The sequence below is a fragment of the Sinohyriopsis cumingii genome, chromosome 1 (assembly GCF_028554795.1).
Source record: "Sinohyriopsis cumingii isolate HCF-2022 chromosome 1, ASM2855479v2, whole genome shotgun sequence".
Classification (NCBI taxonomy): Eukaryota; Metazoa; Mollusca; class Bivalvia; order Unionida; family Unionidae; genus Sinohyriopsis; species Sinohyriopsis cumingii.
In genome coordinates this window covers 6973584-6998502 of record NC_142961.1, presented here as the reverse complement: position 1 = coordinate 6998502, position 24919 = coordinate 6973584, and the positions used below count along the sequence as shown (strand labels likewise).

Below are 24919 nucleotides of genomic sequence, written 5' to 3'. Positions count from 1 at the left end.
TGCAGTAATCAGTGGAACAAACAGCATAGACTCTGATTTGCAGGTGCATTATATTATGGCAGATCAGGATCTTTGTTGTTTGCAGTTTGTCTTTACTTTTAAGCAAATATTTATGGTACTTAATGTTTAAAGTTGCTTGACAAAGAATTTTTATCTTTCATTAGCATCATTTGCTGTAGTCAACAGAAGTTTTGAAATAGCATTAATTTTCTAATTTGTATTCTGATTTGGTAGGAGTTTCTGTCACACCTTTGTGAGCAAATTGCAGCATCGATATAATGTACCTAAGTTGCATGGCATCCTTTGGAATCCTTGTTTTTCTTTACATGAGTGTTTGAATTTATATTGTTTGTGTAATTATATAAAACGCTGTATTATTCCATGATAAACCACATTATGGAATGAAGAAAGATATGTAATTTGTTGGAAGAAAATTTTGTTAAAACTATTACATACCATATATTGGTTCACAGAATATTATCAGAATTCATATGGAATGCATAGTGATTCTTGTTTATTGGTTAATGAAGTCTGTCTGAAGTCTATTTATCCATCCATCTATTGTCAAATCTAAAACTTGGGATGGGTTCAGCTCATTTTCCCCATCACTATTGCCTTTAAAGTCATATGAATTTGTTTTACCACACAGAAACTATATATTCATTGTTTGCAATGTGGCCACACCATCTTTGATTGTTTTCTTTTTATACCTGTTGTAAACAAAATTTGTGTTTTGCAGGGAGACCATCCTGAAGGCCTGCAAGGAAGGAGTGGAGGGTCAACCAACTGTAGAGCAGGTACATCTAGGGATGGTGAAAGCAGCTGTGTTTTTGCCACCTACTGTCTGAGTTTTTATATCATTTTGTACCATACCATTTGTGTAAAGGGATTTATATATTGATAAAGACATGAAAATCTGGAGCAGTAATTAGGTTTTTTCTCCCCAACCCTTGGCGTAACATTGTCCTGTTTCATACTAGTTCTTTTTGTATTACATTAATGTAACATCATAAATGGAAACAATTTTTCAAATCTCTTAAGAATTTATATTTCACAAAGGTTTATCTGACAGATTTTAACAACAAAGTTTATTCTTTGATTAATGATATTTGACTAGAAAATTATATTATTAAAAATGTGTTTTCCTCTTGGCCTTGTTAGATATCTAAGGTCAGTCGTATTGGACAAAGTCGTGATGTGTTGGCTCAAGACAACACCAGCAGTTAACACAGCCTAATGTGTCAAGATGACCAGCCCTCCGATAACTATTTTTATTTCTCTGTTACAATTTCATCATCCTTATTATTTAATTAGCTAGCATTGTATGATTTGTGTAATACACTGAAAACCTGTACTAAATTCTTGGTTAAGATCGAGCTTTATAGAGCCCATATAAAGGTTTTATTCAGAGAAACACAATTGCAGGAATGACAATGTTTCAAAATTGCTCAGAAAAATCAATAGAATATGCAATATTTATGCATCTTATTCACAGATTCTCCTTTAATTTCTTTTTAAACGGCCCCCTGTAGATAGGAATTACCACTCACTACATCCTGTTTTCATTTCTATAATAGACCTAGTATAATGCATGGTTGGGTTGTTCTCAAAGTATAACACTTATTTTATTAATAATTGGTAGCAGTCTTCTTTGGTTGCATGTAAGGTTTGCATATATAGACTTCAGTGCAGTATGGAATTTCAAAAATATATTTGCAGTACCATATATACTTGCTTGAAAGTCCACCTGCAAACTGCAGACTCAGATCTGCCAATTAGTTATGCACCAGTAAATCATGGTCTGTGCAGTTTGTTATGAGGAATCAGAAGATAAACAACATTGACCCTGATTTGCCAGCTTATTATGCAACAGCAGATCAGGGTTTATGTTGTATGCAGTTTGATATGACTTAAAAGTGAGTGTAAATGGTCAGTTACATCTTTGTTACAATCTAGAATATATTCTTTATTAAATTACCAGTACAATTCCACTTTCTTTTCTCTCTCAAACAATCTCACCTTGGATTTTAGGTAATAGAGGCCCTTCTCAAGGAGTGCAAGAAGGAGACTATACCATATAAACTTGAGGCCTTAAGGTCCCTTGGAGAAATACTGGAAGTCTACAGCATTGATAAGTTCTCAGAGGTGTTCACTATTCTGGCAAAAGTTCTGGACAAGGTAAATGGACGTGTTTGTTGTTAAGTGAGTTTTATTATTTGATGCACAATGCATGCAATTTTATGATAACACAGTTTTTACATGTAAGGAAATAATGGACAGAAATTGTGGTGATCTTCTATTTTACACAAAATATGTCATTATATAGACCTTAGATGTTGATATACCTGCTATATGTATCATCCTGATATATGTTATGGTAGTGTTCGAGATAAAATAACAGATAAATAATTACTTTTATCAGATAGGATCAAGAAGAAATCTATGTTCCATGTTAGCCAGTGTAGGACACAACAAATATTTCATGAATGTTTTATTACATCACATAATGTCAGTGTTTGTTTTATTGATGCATCACCACTCTGGCTGGATTGTCTTACCTCATCAAGAAAATGATGGCACAGTAGTTTGATATTGTTCTGTTGCTTTGATTTCAGTAATTACCTGTATTTCCAAGTTTAAACTAAACATGATATCTTCTAGCTAAACAATGATGCATGTTTTGTTTTTATGTTTCATCTTAACCAAATAGATGCTTTTGCACTCTTATCCAGAAATGTGGAAAAAAAATTAATCCTGCACTAAGCATCAGTGTGAGATTAGGAAAATTCTGCTCTCTCGATGAGAATTTTGCTAAGTCACCTTGCACAGCAATATGTGGAATATTTGTATCCTACACAATACATATTAAGGATTCTATCAGTCTGGTTGGTGAGAAAAATGGATAAATACAGGAGTTATCTCACTTGTAGGATGAGATAATGGAGGTTGATGGAGACAACAAAGAGGAGGAAATAAAATCAGAGCTAAAGCAAGAACAGTTGGAGTGTTACTTGACAGTACTAGGACAAGTCTGGCCTGAGACACAAACTACTCAAGGTAAGCTTACACACACACACACACATTCACACTTACATACAATAAACAAGAACAGTTGGAGTGTTAATTTACAGTACTAGGACAAGTCTGGCCTGAGACACAAACTACTCAAGGTAAGCTTACACACACACACACACACATTCACACTTACATACAATAAACAAGAACAGTTGGAGTGTTACTTTACAGTACTAGGACAAGTCTGGCCTGAGACACAAACTACTCAAGGTAGGCACACACTCAAGCACATGCTTATATACAATAAACAAGAGTTAGTTATAGTATTATGATACAGTACTTATGACAGGCTTTACAAGCCATTCTTCAGACATTATTGCATTTTCTTCAAAAACATGTTCTAGCAGCTGTTATTAAATGTCAGGGTCATATGAAGAGCAAAGGATCTGACTAAAACGGACATGAGTTTGCTTTTGAAAGATCAAAATGCACAGAAAGCAAGAACAGGGAATGCTATAACAACGCATGCCATATGCAAGTGTAATGTTAGAAACAGGAATAGTTTATTTTAAGCAGTATCAGCCTTTTTCTAAATTTAAGAAAATGATCATAACAGGCTATTTAGTCAGCTGACATGACCTGCTCTGACAGTCTTTCCTATATTGCTATATAAAAATTGACCACTCATGGCTAATGAAGATGGGGCTATGTACTCTGTCACAGCAAAGAGGCTAATGAAAGAAAACTTTGAGCCACCTAAAAGAGAATGCTTTGTTAAGAAAATCTGCTGATAGGATGACAGAAAGAAAGTAAATTGGAATTATAAGGATTAAATGATCATATTTGCATATTTATCGATGTATAAATAGTTACTTGATCACTCACAAAGTTAGCATGAATTCCTTTGGACTTTATTTACTTTGTGAGTGATTTGGTAAAATTTACACATCGGTAAATACCCAACCATGATCATTTAATCCGATAATAAACAAGAGCAATCAGAGTGTTACTTTATAGTCTTAGGTTAGATGTGACCCAAGACAAAAACTATTCTAGTTGGGCAAACAGATAATATACATCAACACACACATGCTTTGTTAGACCTGCCAAGTGAAGACCTCTATTGTATTCCCTTAATTGGTCAATTAGAGGTTCTGATTTGTACAGAATAAATCTAGAAATACAACTGAGGACCTGTTATTGGTACCTGTTTTGTATTGCAATACACATAATTGCTTCAGTCTCCAAGTCCTAAGTTAGAAGACATCTCCCACAGCACTTATTGTCTCTTTTTTCACTTTATCTCTCACATACATGAACATACACACAAAGACACATACACACAGCTTGTTGTACCATTATTATTTACTGTTGAATGAAGAACAGCATTAATTTTGCACCTTAATTAGCAGTATTATAAAGTGAATGTAAAAAGATATACAATACAATGCTTCTGAGATATGTGAAATAATAATGATCAAATTTAATAGCTACTCTACGTAAAAAGGTAATGTTCTTTAGGGGATATAATTTCAGACATCATCCTTTAAGTTCACAGTGTACACTAATATTTTTCTCATTCATGTCTTAAATTTGGCAGTAAGATCCTCAACTAGATGTTTTTGTCACATACAGTGTACACAATATCTTTCTCAATCATGTTGTACTTTGGCAATAACTCATGAACAAGGTGTCTTCATCAGATACAGTGTACACAATATCTTTCTCAATCACATTGGTAGTAACTTATCAGCTAGGTGTCTTCATCACATACAGTGTACACAATTTCTTTCTCAATCACTTTGGCAATAACTCATGAACAAGGTATCTTCATCACATACAGTAACACAATATCTTTCACAATCATGTTGGTAGTAACTCATCAACTAGGTGCCTTCATCACATACAATGTACACAATCTCTTTCTCAATCACATTGACAATAACTCATGAAGTAGATGTCTTCATCCCATACAGTGTACACAATCTCTTTCTCAGTCACTTTGGCAGTAACTCATCAACTAGGTGTCTTCATCACATACAGTGTACACTATGTCTTTCTCATTCACTTTGGCAGTAACTCATCAGTTAGTTGTTTTTGTCATGTACCTTACCACTAACATATTAAGATATTTCTTCTTTGCACATTTGATGATTATTTTACTTGTATCATTACAGACAGGTTTGATGAGAAAATATGCTGTCTTTTATGTGATTCTCTCCGTAGCAGTACCTGGAAACTTCAAGTGTCAATACTCAAATCCTGTCAAAAGTACATTAACAGGTAAGGACCTACCTGTCTGACATTTAGTTTTTTAGCTGAACATGTTCACTCAGTATTCACCAGAGTAATTTCTGCCATCATGTAACTTGAACACCACTCACCCACCTACCCTCTTTAATTCTCTAAATTCATTTTAAAAAACTGCCTGTATATTTTTGTATATTTCTGCTTTTTAAAAAGTAAATATCAAATCAGCAAATGCAAGGGTCAGCATTTGTACATTGTCTGCAGGGTACACATTTATTATGAAACAAGGTCCAAGGCATGTGTTTGAGTTAAATAAAATGCATGGTTTTTGACTGATTAGCATTTTAATTGCTTAATCCTTTTTCTTCCATTTGGTTAATCTAAAGTATTCATCCAGTGATTGCAAACAAATATGAGGTCACATGTACAGCATGACATATTGATGATATTTCACAGCTAAGTACTGTACAGCACACAATGAACATCAGTCAGCAATTACTGAGTTACTAGCCCAGGGTACTGAAAATACAAATGGTATAGTATATCAGTGCTAAAAAATTCTGACAGCCCAACGCCCTTCTAATTTTAGATCAGGCCCCTCCTGTGATCTAAATGATATACCCTTCAGGGTTATGGAAAAAAAATTAAATTTGCCGTAGAAAGAAATTGAATTGCACTTACACAATGCAGAATTTTGTTTTCAAGTTGTTGAAAGGCTAGTAAATTATTAATATTTATCCCACTGTGTGCCCCTTTCCTTTATGAATATCATCTACTTACTGTACTTCTGTCAAAAGCTGTAAAGTTTGTGTACAAATGCTAAGCATGTGACCTGTGAATAGGGAACTGATTGTCTAGTGCTCACTTGTACAAATCTTCCTACTGTACTGGACAAAAATACCATTTTAAAAGCCATCCACCACATATTATAGTTGAAATCTAATGCTTTTGAAAATTCATAGACTTTGTTTATAAATGTGAAAAGTGTGATCTTGGTTCTTCTTGGTAGTGTTTGTTTACAGTCAAGTCTATTGGTCAGAGTATGTACACAAAACATTTACAAACAGAGGAGTGATTCCACTGTCTTTCAGTTTAGCTGGCATTTTCATACTTTAATGGCCTTGTACAGATTGTCACAGAATGCTGATTAGGTTGAGTGGGATTGGCTGGTCACTTGTTTGAATCACATATATAATGATATTATTTATTCGCTGTGTTAATGCTGTTATCATCGGAATATTTTGATGATACATCTTTGTGAACAGTGGTTAAAGTAAAAAGCAAATAGATTTGCTTCAACAATTGGCTTGGTGTTTTTGCAACCTTTAAGTTCATTTGATAATGAGAACTCAGATGAGAACCTGTTGCGAGGGATTAGTCTTTACTATTTCATTTAAGATGTTTATTTGATTCAGTATTTTCTTGTAATGCTGTGCCATTTTTGGGGAGAAAAGAAAATTTGAGGGAACAGTGTTTTTTTTATACACAGCTTTACAAGTCTTTGAAGAAGGTTTACCTGTCCATAATTGGGTTGACACTTTCTGCAAAGAAGTAGCAATTCCAGTTGCAACATGCAAACAAGCAGTGCATCCATTACCATTTATTTAATCCAATACATGAATATGTGACAAAATGGAAACAAGGAAATCTACAAATACAAACTGTTTTCTACTAAAATCTTTTAATGATAAACACTAGTAAATTATACCAATTATATTGAAAAAGTCAAATACGGATGGGCTTACTGGGTACAGATGTGTATAATAATTAAATATGGCAGGTTCAGTGGTCCTAGACCACTCCGGTGGCCTAGTGGTTGGAGCGTCTGCCTCAGAAGCAGGACGTCATGGGTTTGAACCCTGGCCGAATCATACCAAAGACATACAAAAATGGTACTAAACACCAGCTGCTTTGCTTGGTGCTCAGCATTAAGAGGTTAGTGTTATGACTGGTCAGCCTGGTGTCAAGATAATGTGTCTGTGTGGAACATCATGCTACATGTCAGCAGCATGATGCCGCAGTGCTAGACATCATTATAAACTGCCAAACTGCAGACATCATAGCGATATGACAGAAAAATTATTAAAGCTACATTAAAAATCCAAATCACACACATTCTTGGTAGTCCTGGCATTTATTTGATATGGGCAAACATTGCATTCATGTGCTTTCAGTAAAAGTAATTTTTGCATAAAACAACATCTTCAAGTAATGTTTAATGTAATGAAAGGATCTCAATTTATCCTTTAAATGAAGAAAATATAGGATTATCCATTGCTTGAGTTATGTCACTATTATAGAATATTTCAACACTTGAGTTATGTGACTGTTATTGATTATTCTGTCACTCAAGTTAAGTTGCTGTTATTGAATATTATATAATTATGTCACTGATATTGAAAAGTAGGTTTGCTTAAGAACATCAGCATCGGCAGAAAGCTTCTAATTAAATGAAAATCAAATATTGGCACTGTTCAAGTAAGTCTTTACTCAGGCTAATAGAAATAATTGATTTATTAATTCGCTCATTCATTTCCTTATCTGAGAATTATCCAAGACCCTGACTAACACACACATTCATCAGAGCCGTTGAGAGATAAAGCATATATTTCCATTTTTCAGTTCTTGGATTTGTTGAGAATTTTGGTAATCACAATGTGGGCATTTCTGAAAAGTTAAAAAATTGAACATCAAAACGATTCAAAAAGGACAATTTCTAAAAATTATAAAAACAAAAGATACAAAAATTAGTTGTAAGTATACAGGTTTTACAATATCCATAATACATGGCACATCTGGCAATTTGCATAACTGCCCACCAAAATATGATTATTTATATTAAAATAAAGTGCACTAATTACATGGTTGAATATGTTATTTAAATAATGCATTTGATTCCAGTTTTTAGGATGTCTGTCATAAGTTGCATAAGCGGTTTTGCCTTTTGAACATACTGGACCCCCTCCGGGTCTGGGGTTGTAGAATTGGCCCAACATGTCCTCACTACATGTCGTAAGAGGCGAGTAAGTAGAGGCAACCTGTTTGCCATGGGTTACAGCCCATGTTTGGGAAGGAAAGGATCCTGGTAGTTGAGCATAGGCCTTCCCATGCAATACACTACTTTGACCTCTACTTCTTCTAGACAGGTGGTTGGGATGGGCCCAGTCTCGACAAATCGGCTGGTCACACTGAGCCCTAGAAAGTCTTTATTTACTCACTCACTTTCTTTATCTTTCTCTTTGAATCTCTCATGATACCACCATTGCCCCTACAGTCTATCCCTTTAGCTTTTCCTTTCCCAAGTCTTAGAAGACTTCCTAGAAGGCAGTGGCTTAACGGGTTAATTAGGAGGTAATTTTACCGAATGAGTATAACATCTATGTATCCCTGGTATGTGAAAAGTATCCACTTGTTGAGCTTCATGGTGGGCAGGGAGCACGGGTACTGAGTTTTAAAGAAACCAACATGGAAAATTTAACACAAATGCACCAAAACTAGATCTGAGTCAGATGATGAACCATGTAGTGTGGAGTAATTTCCATTCTTCATGGTTATACAAACTAGAAATGTTTCAAAACCTCTTGCCGCATCGTCTCCATTTGTGATTGTGAAGACAAATACGGAATCAATCGGCACACCAAAAAGTGTTCAGAAATTGAAATTGGTCTGTCTTCTTGTTCAGTTTGAGTGACGAGGTCAAACAGAAAATATAAAGAAATGAAAACTTTCTTCAATATTCCAGTGACCGCATTCGATTGCACAACACTCAATACGTCCAAAGGCGTGATTTGCTTTCTTGACTTGCCTGGAGTTAGCAACACAGATATCATTGAAGGGATGGAAAATGAAGTGTCGTTGCAGTCCATTGAATATGTATTAAATGTAATAGCAATCTGCCAGACACCAACACCACTGTACTCACCTTCAACAAACCAACAGTACCCAGAGTGGTCAAAGTTGGCTTTTTGCAAGTGAAGGTTGAGAATTTCATACTGAACCCTCTTCGATACTATCAGTGTCAGAAATATGGACATCATGAAGACGATGCTCAAAAAACCAAACATGTGGCCAATGCAGAGACCATTCTCATCAGGAATCTGGTTGTAGAGCAACTCTGCATTGTGTCAGCTATGGAAAGGAGCAGCACTCCAATTCCAAGGATTGTGATACCTTGAAACAGGAGAAGGAAATACAGAGGGTAAAGCACACTTCTAACATTCCCTATCCAGAGGCTAGAAAACTTGTACATGCAAAAACGTCCCTCCCTGGCCCAGCCTTCTCCACTAGTGAAAAACAATCCCAAAACAACAAAGGATGCTCAAACTGAGACAGATCCACCCAATTCACCATCAAGCTCTAACATCCCCCATTAAAAAGCACAGAAAAATACGGCATCTACTCAAACAACTTTTAATAATGCCTCACCACTGAAATCACCAAGGAATAAAAACAAATCTCAAAGAAATGGGCAGCAAAAGGGGTCAGATGACCCCATCAAACTCTTTAACAGGTTTGGAGACATTGAGAGCATGGATGCAGAAGAAACTGCTCAATGTGCTTATTGTGGCTTCAGACCTACCAACAAAAGAATCCCTCCCGTAATCCCTCCAGAGAAATAACCACACATATTCCTCTTGCGAAAGGTCTAACTAGCTCCACAATCTCCACTTTAAACTTATAAAGAACACTATCATACAATGGAACTGTTGAGGACTTAAAAAGCCAGCTACAGTTATATCCTTCTGCTTTTAAACGAACATGATTCTGCAGTACTATGCCTTCAGGAAACATTCTTGAAAGATACGGATAACATCACACTTAAAAACTACTCCCTGTTTAACACCTTCTTTCAAAATGTTGACAGGGCCTCAGGAGATGTTTCTGTTGTTGTGGTACACCAATTTTTTCAGCTGAAATCAGAGCAACAGACCATATGTTGAAACAGCACCATCTTCTCAGACTCACTATCAGTGCTTCAGTCACTAAACAACAGAAAACTGGAAAACCCATTTTTAACCAATATTCTCATTAAATATACTGAGCTGAGTACCTCCCACAATATAGTATAATGTTAGTTACCCAGCCATATTGGTTTTAAAGGTAATGAAAAAGCAGATTGTGTTGCTGAAATTGCCCTATCCCTAAAACTTTTTTATTTAAAAATACCATACTGGTTTTAAATTTAGTATCAAAGAATGTTTACATCAGAAGTGGCAGGCATCATGGAATGATGTCATGAAAACAAACTTCAAGCAGTCAAGCCAACCCTAGGAGAATGGACTTCTTCATGCAGAACCATCCGTTGGGAGGGGGTAGTCATCGCAAGAATTAGAATTGGTCATACTTATATAACCCACTCACACATACTAAAAGGCGAATACCCACCAGAGTGCATTTCTTGCAATGAACCATTCACTGTTAAGCACTTTATGATAGAATGTTTTGACCTCCGACCTAGGCACAGTCAATACTACAACGTGCATGACATGAAGGAACATTTTGATACAATCAACATCTCTTGTATTATAGAATTCCTGAAAGAAGTAAACATTTATTCTAAACTATAATTTTTATGCTATCACCTTGAGCATTTTTATGTAATGTATATACGATCTTTTATATTCAATACTTTTCCATCTAAATCTTCATTAACATACACTATTTACATTCCCCATTGACTGGGAAGTTTTATATATTACCTTTACCAATCTCTCATTTTGCTTTTAACTGTTTGTTTTTTCTTTTTTTCACTTTTAAATAATCCTACATATAACCTTTTGAATGGCATTAAATTGCCTAACAGAGCTGATGCACCATAAAACTACAATCAATCAATGAATCAATCATTGAACATACTGGTATTTATTTTTTACACATATGTGATTGGACTTTGGTTGTGTTCCAGAAAAAAATGATATGCCATAGTTTACACAATCACTGGGGGCCCCAAGTGGCCAAGTGGTCTAAAGCGCTCACCATTATGGATCATTGCCTTCTCACCTCTGTGTGGGTTCGAGTCTTGGGTTCAGCCAATGTGGGTAGGTGAGAAAGCTTGCCAGTAGCTTCTTGTGGGTCGGTGGTTCTTTCCTGGGTTCTTCCTCCAGCATTTATACTGGCCGCCATGTGTAGCTATCTTGTGCTGAAAAATGGCATTAAACCCAACAACAACAACAACTACACAATCACTTGTATATATGTATCTGGCCTAAGTTTTGAAGCTTTGTACAAGAGTATTATATCTCCAATATCACAAATCATGTTGACAAAATTTGTGATAAGAATTTGTTTATGGGAAATCACTCTGTATCATCCTGGCTTTAATTACCTCAGTGTAACTTGTTTTAAACACTATGGGCCGAGGCAGACCATATTTATTAGCTTGGAAAAGTTGTAATATACCATATGTACTCACTTATATGTTAAGTCTAACCACACACACCCAGTTCTACAGATGTATAATGCACCAGCAGTTTTTGGTCTATGTAGTTTGTTTGGAGTAATCAGAACAAACATCATAGACACTGGTTATTTTATTTTAAATAATATTATTATGTAGTTTTTTGTACCTTGTTTTTCATGGATGCAATCACTTTTAACGTACACATATCTTTTCCTTGAAACTTTAATCTCAATTGCATGGCTTTTTTTAGCGAAAAATAAAGTCCATTTCTTTTTTCGAAATTTGTTTCTTTCATTGAAGTTTTGGTTTCCCCCTCCTGATGATTTTTCTTAAATTTCCAGGCCATTTTCAGAGAGCCATAACAGAATTTGAAATGGTGGAATGTTAACATCTTTTATACCTTTTTCATTCAAATTAGGTGCGCTTTTTTAATTTAGTAATGTCAAGCTACAATAAAAAATCAGAATTGAGACTTAACAGTATACCAGTTAGAACCCAAAAGTGCCGTTGAGGCCTTAACAGAGTATACCAATTAGATCCCAAAAGTACCATTGAGGCCTTAACAAAGTATACCAATTAGATCCCAAAAGTGCCATTGAGGCCTTAACAGAGTATACCAATTAGATGCCAGATGTGCCATTGAGGCCTTAACATTATATCAATTAGATCCCAAAAGTGCCATTGAGGCCTTAACAGAGTATACCAATTAGATTCCAAAAGTGCCATTGAGGCCTTAACAGAGTATACCAGTTAGATCCCAAAAATGCCATCGAGGCAACATCATAAACTTGACATGAACTTTTTACAAACCAGGAAATAGTTATATGTAGAAAAAGATTAAGTGGCAGGGGGCAGGTAATATAATTGACCTACAGTGTAAGATATCTACCCTGATATTTGTTGTTTGGGTCAACCCAAACAGCATAAATATCAGGGTAGACATCTTTCATTGCAGGACTAGTAAAAAAGCGTACAGGTGATAATATTTAAGGCAGGAACATTCTTGTATCTGTTGAACATATGTGGAATTTTGCATTAGTAACATTAATTACTGCTGTCAAGAGGGACCGATTTTGACCATGCTGGTGACCATTGGTACTTTTTTCACACTCATTTGCATACCCAGGCTGGATGAATTAGTAGTCACAAGTTCACTTCCTTGCAAGTTTGTTGAACATATGTGTATATCTGCCTCACAGAAAAACCCACTGATAATGATACTATATTAGACTTCTTGACATTTCAAAACACAGCCGAGACTGACATGACATGGAGTCATACATGCTTGTATTGAAATCCACTTGGTTTGTACAAAAATACACATGGAATAATCGTATGGACTTGAGGTACATTTACATAAAAATGGTTGAAATTCCTTTTGTTATTGTTGTTTTTGTTGTTGTTGTAGGGTTTAACGCCATTTTTCAGCACACGATAGGCTATATATGGTGGCAAGTATTAATGGTGGAGGAAAAACCCCAGAAAGAACCTCTGACCCACAAGAAGCTACTGGCAAGCTTTGTCACATACCCACATTGGCCGAATCCGAGACTCAAACCCACGCAGACAGAGGTGAGATGGCAGTGCTCCATTAACAGAGAGCACTTTAGACCACTCGGCCACTCGGGGCCCCTGAAATTCCTTTTGAAATAATAATTATAATTCCAAAACATACAGTGTACTGACAAATAACACATAAACCTTATTTCACCTTGGCAGCATGTTTATTTAATTTATTCCTGTACACATTTTTATTGGCAAATACAGATCATCAAGATGGGTTGTTTCATGGGGAAATTAAGTCATGCCAAAGGTCTGTGAATGATAGGTGAAAGGTCAAGGTCACTAGTCATGCAATTACAGATTATGTTAATCTTTATGTTTGTAACAGCTGTAGTTGCTTGGTTGGGGGATGAGCCATACTTATGGTGGCTTTTTTTACCACAAGAATTGATTGGAGTATTAGCCATCTTTTTGTGTTCAAGTTTTTAACATATGTTCAGTAAAATTCATTGTAGCAGATTTATGAGATAAAATAATTAGTGTTCTTTGGAACCTCCATCAAAATTCTATCTATATTTTTCTTGTGATAATCACCTTGTATAATCTTTGATTGAGTAATACAGCACAAGAAAAGGGAGAAAGTCACTGAAAAATTGCAGAGAAATCACAGATGCTGATAAGTTTGCATGGTATTACAATGTCATACTAAAAACATCAAAATAACTTTATGGAATTATTCATACGATGAAGTAAATGACAGTTTTCACACAAGCACAGACTTGAAACAACAGACTTGTGAATGTTTTACCCAGGAGATCACCTTAATGGATGAGCGAACTTGATGATTTCCTTTTTGATGTATAACATTTCATAATGTCATTAAGTAAAGTGTACATGTATCAGCAATGGCAGCTTTGTAATGGTTTGTGAATAAGCTCAAGTACGTTCAGGTTAATGGAACCCGTTGTGTATCAATTAATTTATGAGGCCTGAACATGTATATTCATGTTAATGATACACAATGACACCACAGCAGCTGGTTTGACTGTATTAATTTTTGTTTTCAGGTTGTATTTACTAAAAAGCAGAAAAGCTGTAGATGAAAGGATATCTTCAGCTAAAATGATATTACAGAAGTCAATAATTTCATCCATTCCTTGTTTAGGTAAGTAGACTAATTAAACTGTGTAGAACAATGATTCCCAATTCCAAGGTCATGACCCAAATCAGGGTGAAGAGGACGTTTTCGATGGTTGCCTGGATTTTTTTTGTTGTTGTGGCAAACGTTATTAAAATGTGGAAATTTAGGACATGAAGCTCAGAAAAACTACTTTTTAGGGTCATTCCCATAAAAGGTTGGAAGCCACAGGTGTAGAGCTTACTCAAGATTCCAGATATTCAGAGTTACACTTGACTTTCAGTAATAATAGTATCAGGCATATGCAGGTCCATTATACCATTGAAATGCTGTATATGCTTGCAACATCAAACTGCACAGACCCAGATTTGTTATCACATAATGTGCTTGCAGATCTTGGTCTGTGCAGTTTGATTAGTAGAACAAACAAGTTACATAGACATGATCTGCCTCACATTATGCAATGGAAGATCAGGACATACAGGAAAAGTCAGATTTTGGATGATGGGTGATTAATTCAACCACGTGTAAATGGCAAGGGATTTACAGTGTAAAGAAAAGAGAAAAGAGAAAAGAAAAATTAATAAACTTTAAGGCAGTTAAAAATGTTCTACAGTATACAGATATTTTGTTGTTCACCAGCATGTCCAAATCAAACTTTCGAAACAGTGTGACCACAAAGACCGTTGTTGTATAGGAAGGGTCCAAGAAAAGATTGCAATTCAGTTTGGGTGTTAAAATGGTTTTCACTCCAAATATAGTTACACTTCATGGTTTTACACCAATATGGATCCCTTAAATTTTGTTCATTATTTTGAAACCTCAATGCCACCATTACATGCAAAAAGTCATATATGCCAAATCATCTGAATAATACTGAATCTTGAAAGATACTGGTCCTAAGCATCATTGGGTTCCATTAAACATTAGAATGAGATAATATCGATCTTTATTCACATTATGAGCCATGTAATTTCTCCCTCAATCTGATAAACCCTGCCAACATCCATGGGTCAATCAATTTCAGTTAAAAATTGGAACACAAGATTTGATAACAACACTGTTGTAAACATAAGAAGCCAACACCTTGGAACACAAGATTTGATAACAACACTGTTATAAACATAAGAAGCCAACACCTTGGAACACAAGATTTGATAACAACACTGTTATAAACATAAGAAGCCAACACCTTGGAACACAAGATTTGATAACAGCACTGTTGTAAACATAAGAAGTCAACACCTTGGAACACAAGATTTGATAACAACACTGTTATAAACATAAGAAGCCAACACCTTGGAACACAAGATTTGATAACAGTACTGTTGTAAACATAAGAAGCCAACACCTTGGAACACAAGATTTGATAACAGCACTGTTGTAAACATAAGAAGCCAACACCTTGGAACACAAGATTTGATAACAGTACTGTTGTAAACATAAGAAGCCAACACCTTGGAACACAAGATTTGATAACAGCACTGTTGTAAACATAAGAAGCCAACACCTTGGAACACGAGATTTGATAACAGCACTGTTGTAAACATAAGAAGCCAACACCTTGGAACACAAGATTTGATAACAGTACTGTTGTAAACATAAGAAGCCAACACCTTGGAACACAAGATTTGATAACAGCACTGTTGTAAACATAAGAAGCCAACACCTTGGAACACAAGATTTGATAACAACACTGTTGTAAACATAAGAAGTCAACACCTTGGAACACAAGATTTGATAACAGCACTGTTGTAAACATAAGAAGCCAACACCTTGGAACACAAGATTTGATAACAGCACTGTTGTAAACATAAGAAGCCAACACCTTGGAACACAAGATTTGATAACAGCACTGTTATAAACATAAGAAGCCAACACCTTGGAACACAAGATTTGATAACAGCACTGTTGTAAACATAAGAAGCCAACACCTTGGAACACAAGATTTGATAACAACACTGTTGTAAACATAAGAAGTCAACACCTTGGAACACAAGATTTGATAACAGCACTGTTGTAAACATAAGAAGCCAACACCTTGGAACACAAGATTTGATAACAGCACTGTTGTAAACATAAGAAGCCAACACCTTGGAACACAAGATTTGATAACAACACTGTTATAAACATAAGAAGCCAACACCTTGGAACACAAGATTTGATAACAACACTGTTGTAAACATAAGAAGCCAACACCTTGGAACACAAGATTTGATAACAACACTGTTATAAACATAAGAAGCCAACACCTTGGAACACAAGATTTGATAACAACACTGTTGTAAACATAAGAAGCCAACACCTTGGAACACAAGATTTGATAACAACACTGTTGCAAACATAAGAAGTCAACACCTTGGAACACAAGATTTGATAACAACACTGTTGTAAACATAAGAAGCCAACACCTTGGAACACAAGATTTGATAACGACACTGTTGTAAACATAAGAAGCCAACACCTTGGAACACAAGATTTGATAACAACACTGTTGTAAACATAAGAAGCCAACACCTTGGAACACAAGATTTGATAACAGTACTGTTGTAAACATAAGAAGCCAACACCTTACTATGTTGGATTGTGATCAGCCCAGTTTCATCCTTCAAAGTATTTCAGCACACCGGCTGATCATCTGAGTCTTATTTTTATCTAATGCACGTTTTTTCTTCTCTGATCCACTTAATGTCTCTCTTAATTCCCATCTGAATCAATTTTGTGTGCCACGTGCAGAATGTTGTTATTTGTTTGGTAACTAACGGAATTTGTCAAATGTATCACATTACTAATTTTGGATCACTCATGAAAAAGGACGGAATTGTGAGTTACTTCATTGACTGTATTATTATTGTTGGCACCTCTTAAATTTAAATTGAATATTTGAATGTTGTTTAAACCTAACATCTTATTATTTAAATGGTTTATGTCAGATAGCTCTTTTAACAGGTCATTTCCTTCCTTCCAAACTTAAGTCAGATTGGAAGAATGGTGGAATTTATGATAAACGGCAATATTGGGACTATAATGCCATGTTTTAATTAATAAAATCACAACAAGGTGCATTTTCCCCTATTCTTAGGCTGATTTAGTTGTGTCCCAACTTCAGGAAGCAGGCAGAAGCCAGATTACAGAAATGTCTGTACTTGCACTTGTACAGGCAATTACTCTTAACAGTAAACCCATCATGACCAAATTGTTGTCATATCAGGAATAAAGTGTTTAATGCAGCAAAACTAACTTCACTGAGACCCACCTCAATCATGAATCTGTATAACTTGTGTAAGAAATCTTGCCATAAGATCTCATCCATCCATCCATCCATCCATCCATTTATCAGTCTGTTACCAATTAGATTTCTGCATAGTAACTATAGTTCTCCAACAGCTATAACTACCAAACTTTGTGGATGGCTTGTACTTTGGTTAAGGAATAACTGTAATGATTTAAGTGTCAAAAGCTTAAGATCTCTGTAACTGGTTTCCACATAATAACTTACATTCTTCACCATCAAGTTACCAAACTTTGTGAATGGCTTGCACTTAGGTAAGGAATAGTCCTATTGAATTTGGAGTCATAAGTTCAGAGGTCTAAGTCACAGTTACAGAATAACTGTTCTCTGCACACTAATTAGAGTTCACTGCCATATGTGGATGGTTGTGCCAGGGGTCAGGAAGTAACCTATTTTTTCTGTGGTCTAAAGGTTAAGCTCGCTGTGACAGAAAGAGTAAAAATGGTTTCCACATAATAACAGTTCTACTTCACATACATGAAGCAAGTTCTACTTCACATGAAGCAGTCTTTTAGGATGGCTTGCACTTGAGATAAGCAAGAAGCCTGTCAATTAGGGGTCTATTGGTCTAGGTCAAATGCCAAGGTCACTGTAACTTAAGGATCAAAAGTGGTTCATTACAAAAATTCTGTGTGTATACAAAAGAGATAATTAAACATAATGTGGGTATGTAATGTGCCACTAAAGTTCTTGCTGTTGGTTATTTATTTTTTATTTGGGTGGTGGAAAGAAGAGGAAGAAAAGAGGATGATATCACAAAAGTCTGTGTCACCTGGATAGACTTTGTATTCTTGACTTTGTTTATTAAAAGTATGTACCTAATAAGAGTGCATATTGTATATATGAGTGTGCATGTATACATGTATTCTTTTTTCCTCTTATCTGTATGGCATATGTATTGCTCCTAGATTATCTGATAACTCAAAATCTTTGATTGTAGGATGGCTTTGGGAGATATGACCCAGTGGTCATCCTATGACAGGGATTCAAAAAAGCGTGACTCACTTTACAGGACTCATTCAGCATTATCTAAAATTTGTATCTGAGCTCTAATTCCAATTCTGCATGTGTGAACATGTTTGGAATTTAAACTGCTTTTACAATCTAAGTCGCAGTTTATAGTGATGTCTAGCACTGGGGCATCATGCTGCATACATGTAGCATCATGTCCCACCCAGTCATATTATCCTGACACTAGGCCAACCAGTCCTAATACTAACCTCTTAATGCTGAGTGCAAAGCAAGGTAGCTGCTTGTGCCATTTTTATGTCTTTGGAATGACTCAGTCAGGGTTGGAACCTGCAACCTCCCACATCCAAGGCAGACACTCTAATCACTTAGCAATCTTATTAAATCCTTAGAACTCACATCTATTTTAATGTGTAGATTAGAGACAAATAATTTTTTACATCGGATACTTTTCCAAACACTGGTTCAGTGGCAACTAGAAAATACTACAAAATAAAGTATTCCTATGCTTAAGAAAACAACAGATTATTATTTTAATGACATCAATAAAATAGAAAAAGAAAATGTATGTAATTATAATCTGTACAATACCTGTGATACTTTGACTGGGTGATTTGACAAAAAATATTCTGTGTATATTTAGTAACTTCTATGTGATTTGATTTCTTCCATGATTATCAATGTACAGTAGAACTTCGATTATCCGGATATGAGAATAAATGGATAACACAATATTAAAAGTATTATACAGTAGACTAGGTCATCAAAAAAATCATAATATCTACATATGTACAAGAACCTGTTTTTAATATTTTGGACATAGAATGCCCTGACGGTTAATGGAGACTGATGGTTAATCAGGTGCTGGATAATCAGAGTTCTACTGTACATCAAAATGCTAACATACTGTACTTTGATTTCACTTTTAATTAGTGATATTATGTTGTAGATTGTGTGTAATAGGTACACAGTAATTTGTAAAATGATATTTAATATATTTCATCTGAAGGTTTCTCATGCATGCCTCTTAAGAACATAACCATACAATCATTGCTCCAAAAATAAGTCTGTTATTTTGGTGATCATTTGATCTCTAGGAATGAGAGCATGAAAATTCTGTGATAATTTCCCTCCCATATTGAGATTCTACAGGTATGGCATGGATATTGACAATGTTTGTCTCATGTTTGTCTTGAAAGATGTCCAGAATCTTATATGGGTAAATGGTTATATGCATTGGCCATCGTCCATTCACAGTTATTGCTTAGAAGTTCTCAAAACCTGCTTGTCTAGTTTGCACATGATCTTATGAGAGTAGTTTGCCATTAAGGCCTTTCAGATTTGTTTAATGGATATCAATCCATCATTCAGTTTAAAATTATAACAACCCTTAAACAACTTTTCAAATTCTACTAAACCAAATTTGACAACTTCCTGGCACAAAGAGCTTTCTGATTTGTTGTTGTTGTGGGGTTTAATGCCATTTTTCAGCACAAGATAGGCTATACATGGTGGCCAGTATTAATGGTGGAGGAAGAACCCGGGAAAACCCCGGAAAGAACCACCGACCCACGAGAAGCTACTGGCAAGCTTTCTCACATACCCACATTGGCTGAATCTTAGACTCAAACCGCCACAGACAGAATCTTATTGAATGTATCTTGGCACAGAGGACTTTCGAGTTTGTAAAAAAAATGATGATTTACCATCAAATAATGCTACCATTATTAAAATAGAAAATTTATAAATGACTTGTCGACAGAAAGCATATTGACTTAACAGAAAGCTCTCTGCCATGAAGAGCTTTTAAATTTGTACAAATGATGCTGATCTGTTTTTAAATATGTGGTTACTAAAATTAGAAAAGCTTATAAACTCAGAGATAAGTGCTAAACAGAATTTGACCAAATATTTACAGAAGTGACCTAGTTTAAAGGACTTTCAGACTTATGTAAATTTTGTCAAAAAGCATTTACACAGCTTTATCTCAAAGACTTCTGGACATATTTGACCAACTTTGAATCAAAGAGTCCTTGCATAGATATGCTTTTCAGTATTGGATAACCGTTCTGGTAGCCCATTGGTTTGAGCGTCCGCCTCGGAAGCGGGAGGTTGTGGGTTCGAACCCTGACTGAGTCATACCGAAGATTTACAAGAATGGTACTAACAGCTGCCTCGCTTGGCGCTCAGCATTGAGAGGTTAGTGTTAGGACTGGTCGGCTTGGTGTCAGGATAATGTGACTGGGTGGGACATAATGCTATGTGTCTGCGGCATGATGCCCCAGTGCTAGACATCACTATAAACTGCCACACTGCAGACATCGTAGCGATATGACTGAAAAATTGTTAAAGCTACGTTAAAAATCCTAATCACACACACACACACACACACACACAGAGTATTGGATAAATGTTACATATGTGCCATTAAATATAGATAAAGACAGAAGAATCAGAGAAACCTTCAAAATAATTCTTTACTTGCAATCAACAGCATTTGAAAGAAACATTTACAAAATGCACCCTAGATTTCTTGGCAAACTGCTTGTTTCATTTGGCTGTTAGGTTGCTGTTAGCAATTATGTCCATTATGATCTCTTCTTATATGTATGTATTAGAGAATTTCACATTTTTTTTCTTTTTTTACAGGCAATCTCAAATACACTGTGATACGGACAGAGGCTTTGAGTTTATTTAACAGTATTGTTTGCAAACTCAAAGGTAGACTATTAAATCCTACGTATATATTATATATTATCTTTCTTTCTGTCTTATTTTGTTTCTTTTTCTCATTAGCTCCATTATATTTTCATTTAGTAAAGGTTGCAGCTGTGATATGTTTATCATTGTTTTACAACTGGAAGTGCAGATAAAATATGGAAACATGAAGTTTTCAAAAGAACTCTGTAACTGGTTTAAAAACTTATGGAATATTGTCTTGCTACATAATTCTAACTTTGAAATATTTTACAGTGTTAGCTAAATGTATAATAATAATAGTTGCTAATAATAATGTCTCTTTCAGTTACAGATTTAATAGTAATAATAATTATAATAGTTGCTAATAATAATAATAACAATAACAATAATGTCTGTTTCAGATATAGAGAGTTATGATGTGCTGCCCAGTGAAACATGGAATGAGATAGTAAAAGCGTTGTTGGCACTGAGCCAAGATTCCAATCCTGAGTTACAAGATAAAGCTGCAACCTTGCAAAAATTAATCACCATCAGAAACTGAAACAGTTCCTTTCACTATTCATGAAAATGTGACACTGACAAATCTTGAATAGAACTGATATGTATCAAATGAAATTTATGAATGACTTTATGAAACTTTGGGAGTAAATTATTTTAGTTTCTAAAGTGAATTTGTTTCTTTTCGTTCTTAAGCTTATAAACTATGCCCTGGCAAATTTACTAGTAAAGAAAGATAAGGTAGTTTACTTATTACTTAATTTGTATGCAAGAACTTCAAACCTTGGTCCATTTAGATCATTTTAAAATGCAGCATTATTGCTTTTTTGCTCATGACATAAGAACAATTGGGATCCAATGGCACATCAGAAATTTTGACTCCTAATCACCTCCAGAAGTGAATGATGTAATACTCTTGGAAAATTGCTAGGTATGCATTTTATATAATAATGCCTCTTTCACATGGTTGTTGCCTCTCTGTACGGTATTAAAGATCATTATAACCTAGTTCATTTCCAGTTTGTTTTTTGTTTTTTAAAAAGAAATAACAAGTAATTCAGAATTATTTATTACTTGTTTGAGTAATGTTTTTCATTGTATTTATTTTAGGTTGGGGCAATTTTAACAATATATGTTAGATGTATTTAGATTAGAGAGAGATTAGGGATTATTTTGAGGCTTGTGGGAATGTTTACACGCTGGCCAGCATTATGTTATGATGTTGTCCATCCATCTGTCTATTAGTACTTTGTTTTTGACCCAATAACAAAAGTTCACCACCATCTACAGTTACTAAACCTTGTGGATGGCTTGCACACCAGGTAAGGAAGAAGCCTTTAAATTTTGGGGTCAGTGTTACGATATTAGAAGGAATAAAAATGTATTTTACATGATGCCATTAGTTTTACATCACATACCTGGACCAATCTTTGTGAAAGGCTTGCACTTTGATTAAGGAAAAGATTTATCAGTTTGAGGGGCAAAAGGTTATGGTGACTATCTACAAGAAGAGAAATAGTTTCTGCACAGTAACATTAGTTATAAATCACAGATCTGACTGAAACTTTGTGGATAACGTTTTGCACTGAGGAAAATGAAAGCTTCCATTTTTTAGTCTAAAGGTCAAGGTCACTGTGACTGAAGATTATAAATGCTTTCATTTGTCAGCCATTTATACCTTCACCCAGAGTTTTTTTAAAACTTAAACATAGTAATGATTTGTTAGAACAAAGATGAATGCCACTCACAGAAAAAGGAAAAATGGGTTTTTCAGAGTAACTGGATTTTCATACCATGTACCAAAGTATGTGAAAGCTTGCACATGAGTTATGGTTGAGACTTATTGATCTGGAGGTCAAAAGTCCAAAGGTCAAGGCTATTGTGGCTTAAATAAAAAGGAGTTTCACAGAACAACATTTGTTCTTGAATAAATTCCTTGACTATATTTTGTGGATGGCTTGCAGTTATTACAATAAAGAAACCTATCGATTCTGGCTTCTACAGGCAAGCTGTCAAGGTCATGGTAAGTCTGATAAGAAATAATTGATTTTCTGCACAGTAAGTTTCATTCAAGACTGTATACCTTGACCAGAGGTTGAGGTCATTGAAACCCATTGGTCAATAATCTCCAGCATACCATGCCATATTAGTGCCTTCACAGAGAACTATTAAACATAGTGGGTCTATAATTTGCCATTCATGGCACATTTTTAAAATTCATTAAGTATATATTGGAACATTTTAATTTGCATACATTTTCAGTACATTTAGCTTCAAAAAACATACATTTCAAAATTCTATAGGAACTTGATAGCCAAGATGATTAGCAAATAAAAATGGCCATTTGGACTTTATACACATTATGATTACTACATATTTAGATCTGCACTGTTAGCATTCATGAACAAAAACTGTGTCATCTGCTATGCTAGGGATATGTTCTACATATGGAGATGTGGGCTAAATCCACATAGATTAACATTGCACACACCAGGGCAGATGCAAGCCAGAATCTATGAAATAGCTATTTCTATTTTTGAACTTTGATTTGCAGTCAGAGTGGTTTTAACTGCATGCAACAGAAAGTTGTATCAACTTGGGGTCTCACTAAAAGACTATTTATCTTATAATGCCTAGTTGGTCCTAAATGAAAATGGTTGCCACAGCAGCCATCTTGAATATCTTGTTATCACTACTCCTTAACAATGGATAGTCACATCAGCATGGAATTTCACTAAGGAAAACTCCTTATCATGTCTGGTTGTTCAGAAATGAAAATGGTGCCTATCTGACAGCCAATATTACCAGCACATCTTAAAAATCTTGTTATTGCTATGCCTACTGAACAGAAGGTCACATCAGCATGTGGTTTTCACCAGAAGACTCTTATGGTGTTTAGTGCATCTGAAATAAAAATTGTGCTGATTTGATATCCATTATTATCACTACCACAGTGGCCATCTTGAAAATCTTATCCTTACTCATCCTTGATGGAAAGTCATATCAACATGGGGTTTTCACTGGAACGCTTCTTATCATGTTTATTTGGTACTGTCTGAAAAATGGTGCCAATCTGATTATCCAGTATGGCCACCATGATAGCCATCTTGAGAATTTTGTTGTTGCTAATCCTCCTATTTAGACAGTTCACTGCATAGTATAAAGCTTTATGGAAATTTTAACTTGTTGAAGATGAAACCATTGTATCTTTTATGGGATCTTGTAAGCATTCTTTAAAACTCATTGTATTTTATACTTCTTTCAGTTGTTTGTTTTTATGATTATAGTTTTGTTATCCTTTGATGGATTTTATCACTTAAAACATTAATAGACTGTATGCAAGTCACTTTGTTAAACCAGTGTTATAATAAAGTTTGATATAGTTATATCTCTGGTTTTTGTTTTGTTTTATTTTATACAGAGGTATTAATATTATATATTTTGTGCCATTCATTGAATTTGTCATGGTAGATATGAGATAATTTGAATTCATTTATTTCACATGTTTTAAAATTATCATTTTACATGTGTGTATTATGCCTCTGATGGTGACAGTTGATTTACTGTCCTTCTCACTGGATATTGTGCTTTACTGAGGTTGACAATACAGTTTTTTCATCTTGATTATTACCAGTGGTAACAATAGTTAGAAATT

The 24919-nt window shown here is 35.0% G+C and overlaps 1 protein-coding gene across 1 annotated transcript in view; it reads left to right on the top strand.

The window, feature by feature from the left end:
- Positions 1–24652, top strand: part of LOC149806371 (proteasome adapter and scaffold protein ECM29-like) — a 177637-nt gene extending 152985 nt beyond the window's left edge. The window contains exons 44-50 of the mRNA XM_089952249.1: positions 740–797; positions 2032–2178; positions 2931–3057; positions 5193–5298; positions 14236–14333; positions 21217–21288; positions 21669–24652. Of these exons, the coding sequence (XP_089808375.1) occupies positions 740–797; positions 2032–2178; positions 2931–3057; positions 5193–5298; positions 14236–14333; positions 21217–21288; positions 21669–21808 (748 nt within the window). The 3' untranslated portion in view covers positions 21809–24652. The remainder of the gene's footprint in view (positions 1–739; positions 798–2031; positions 2179–2930; positions 3058–5192; positions 5299–14235; positions 14334–21216; positions 21289–21668) is intronic.
- The last annotated feature ends 267 nt before the right edge of the window (positions 24653–24919 follow it).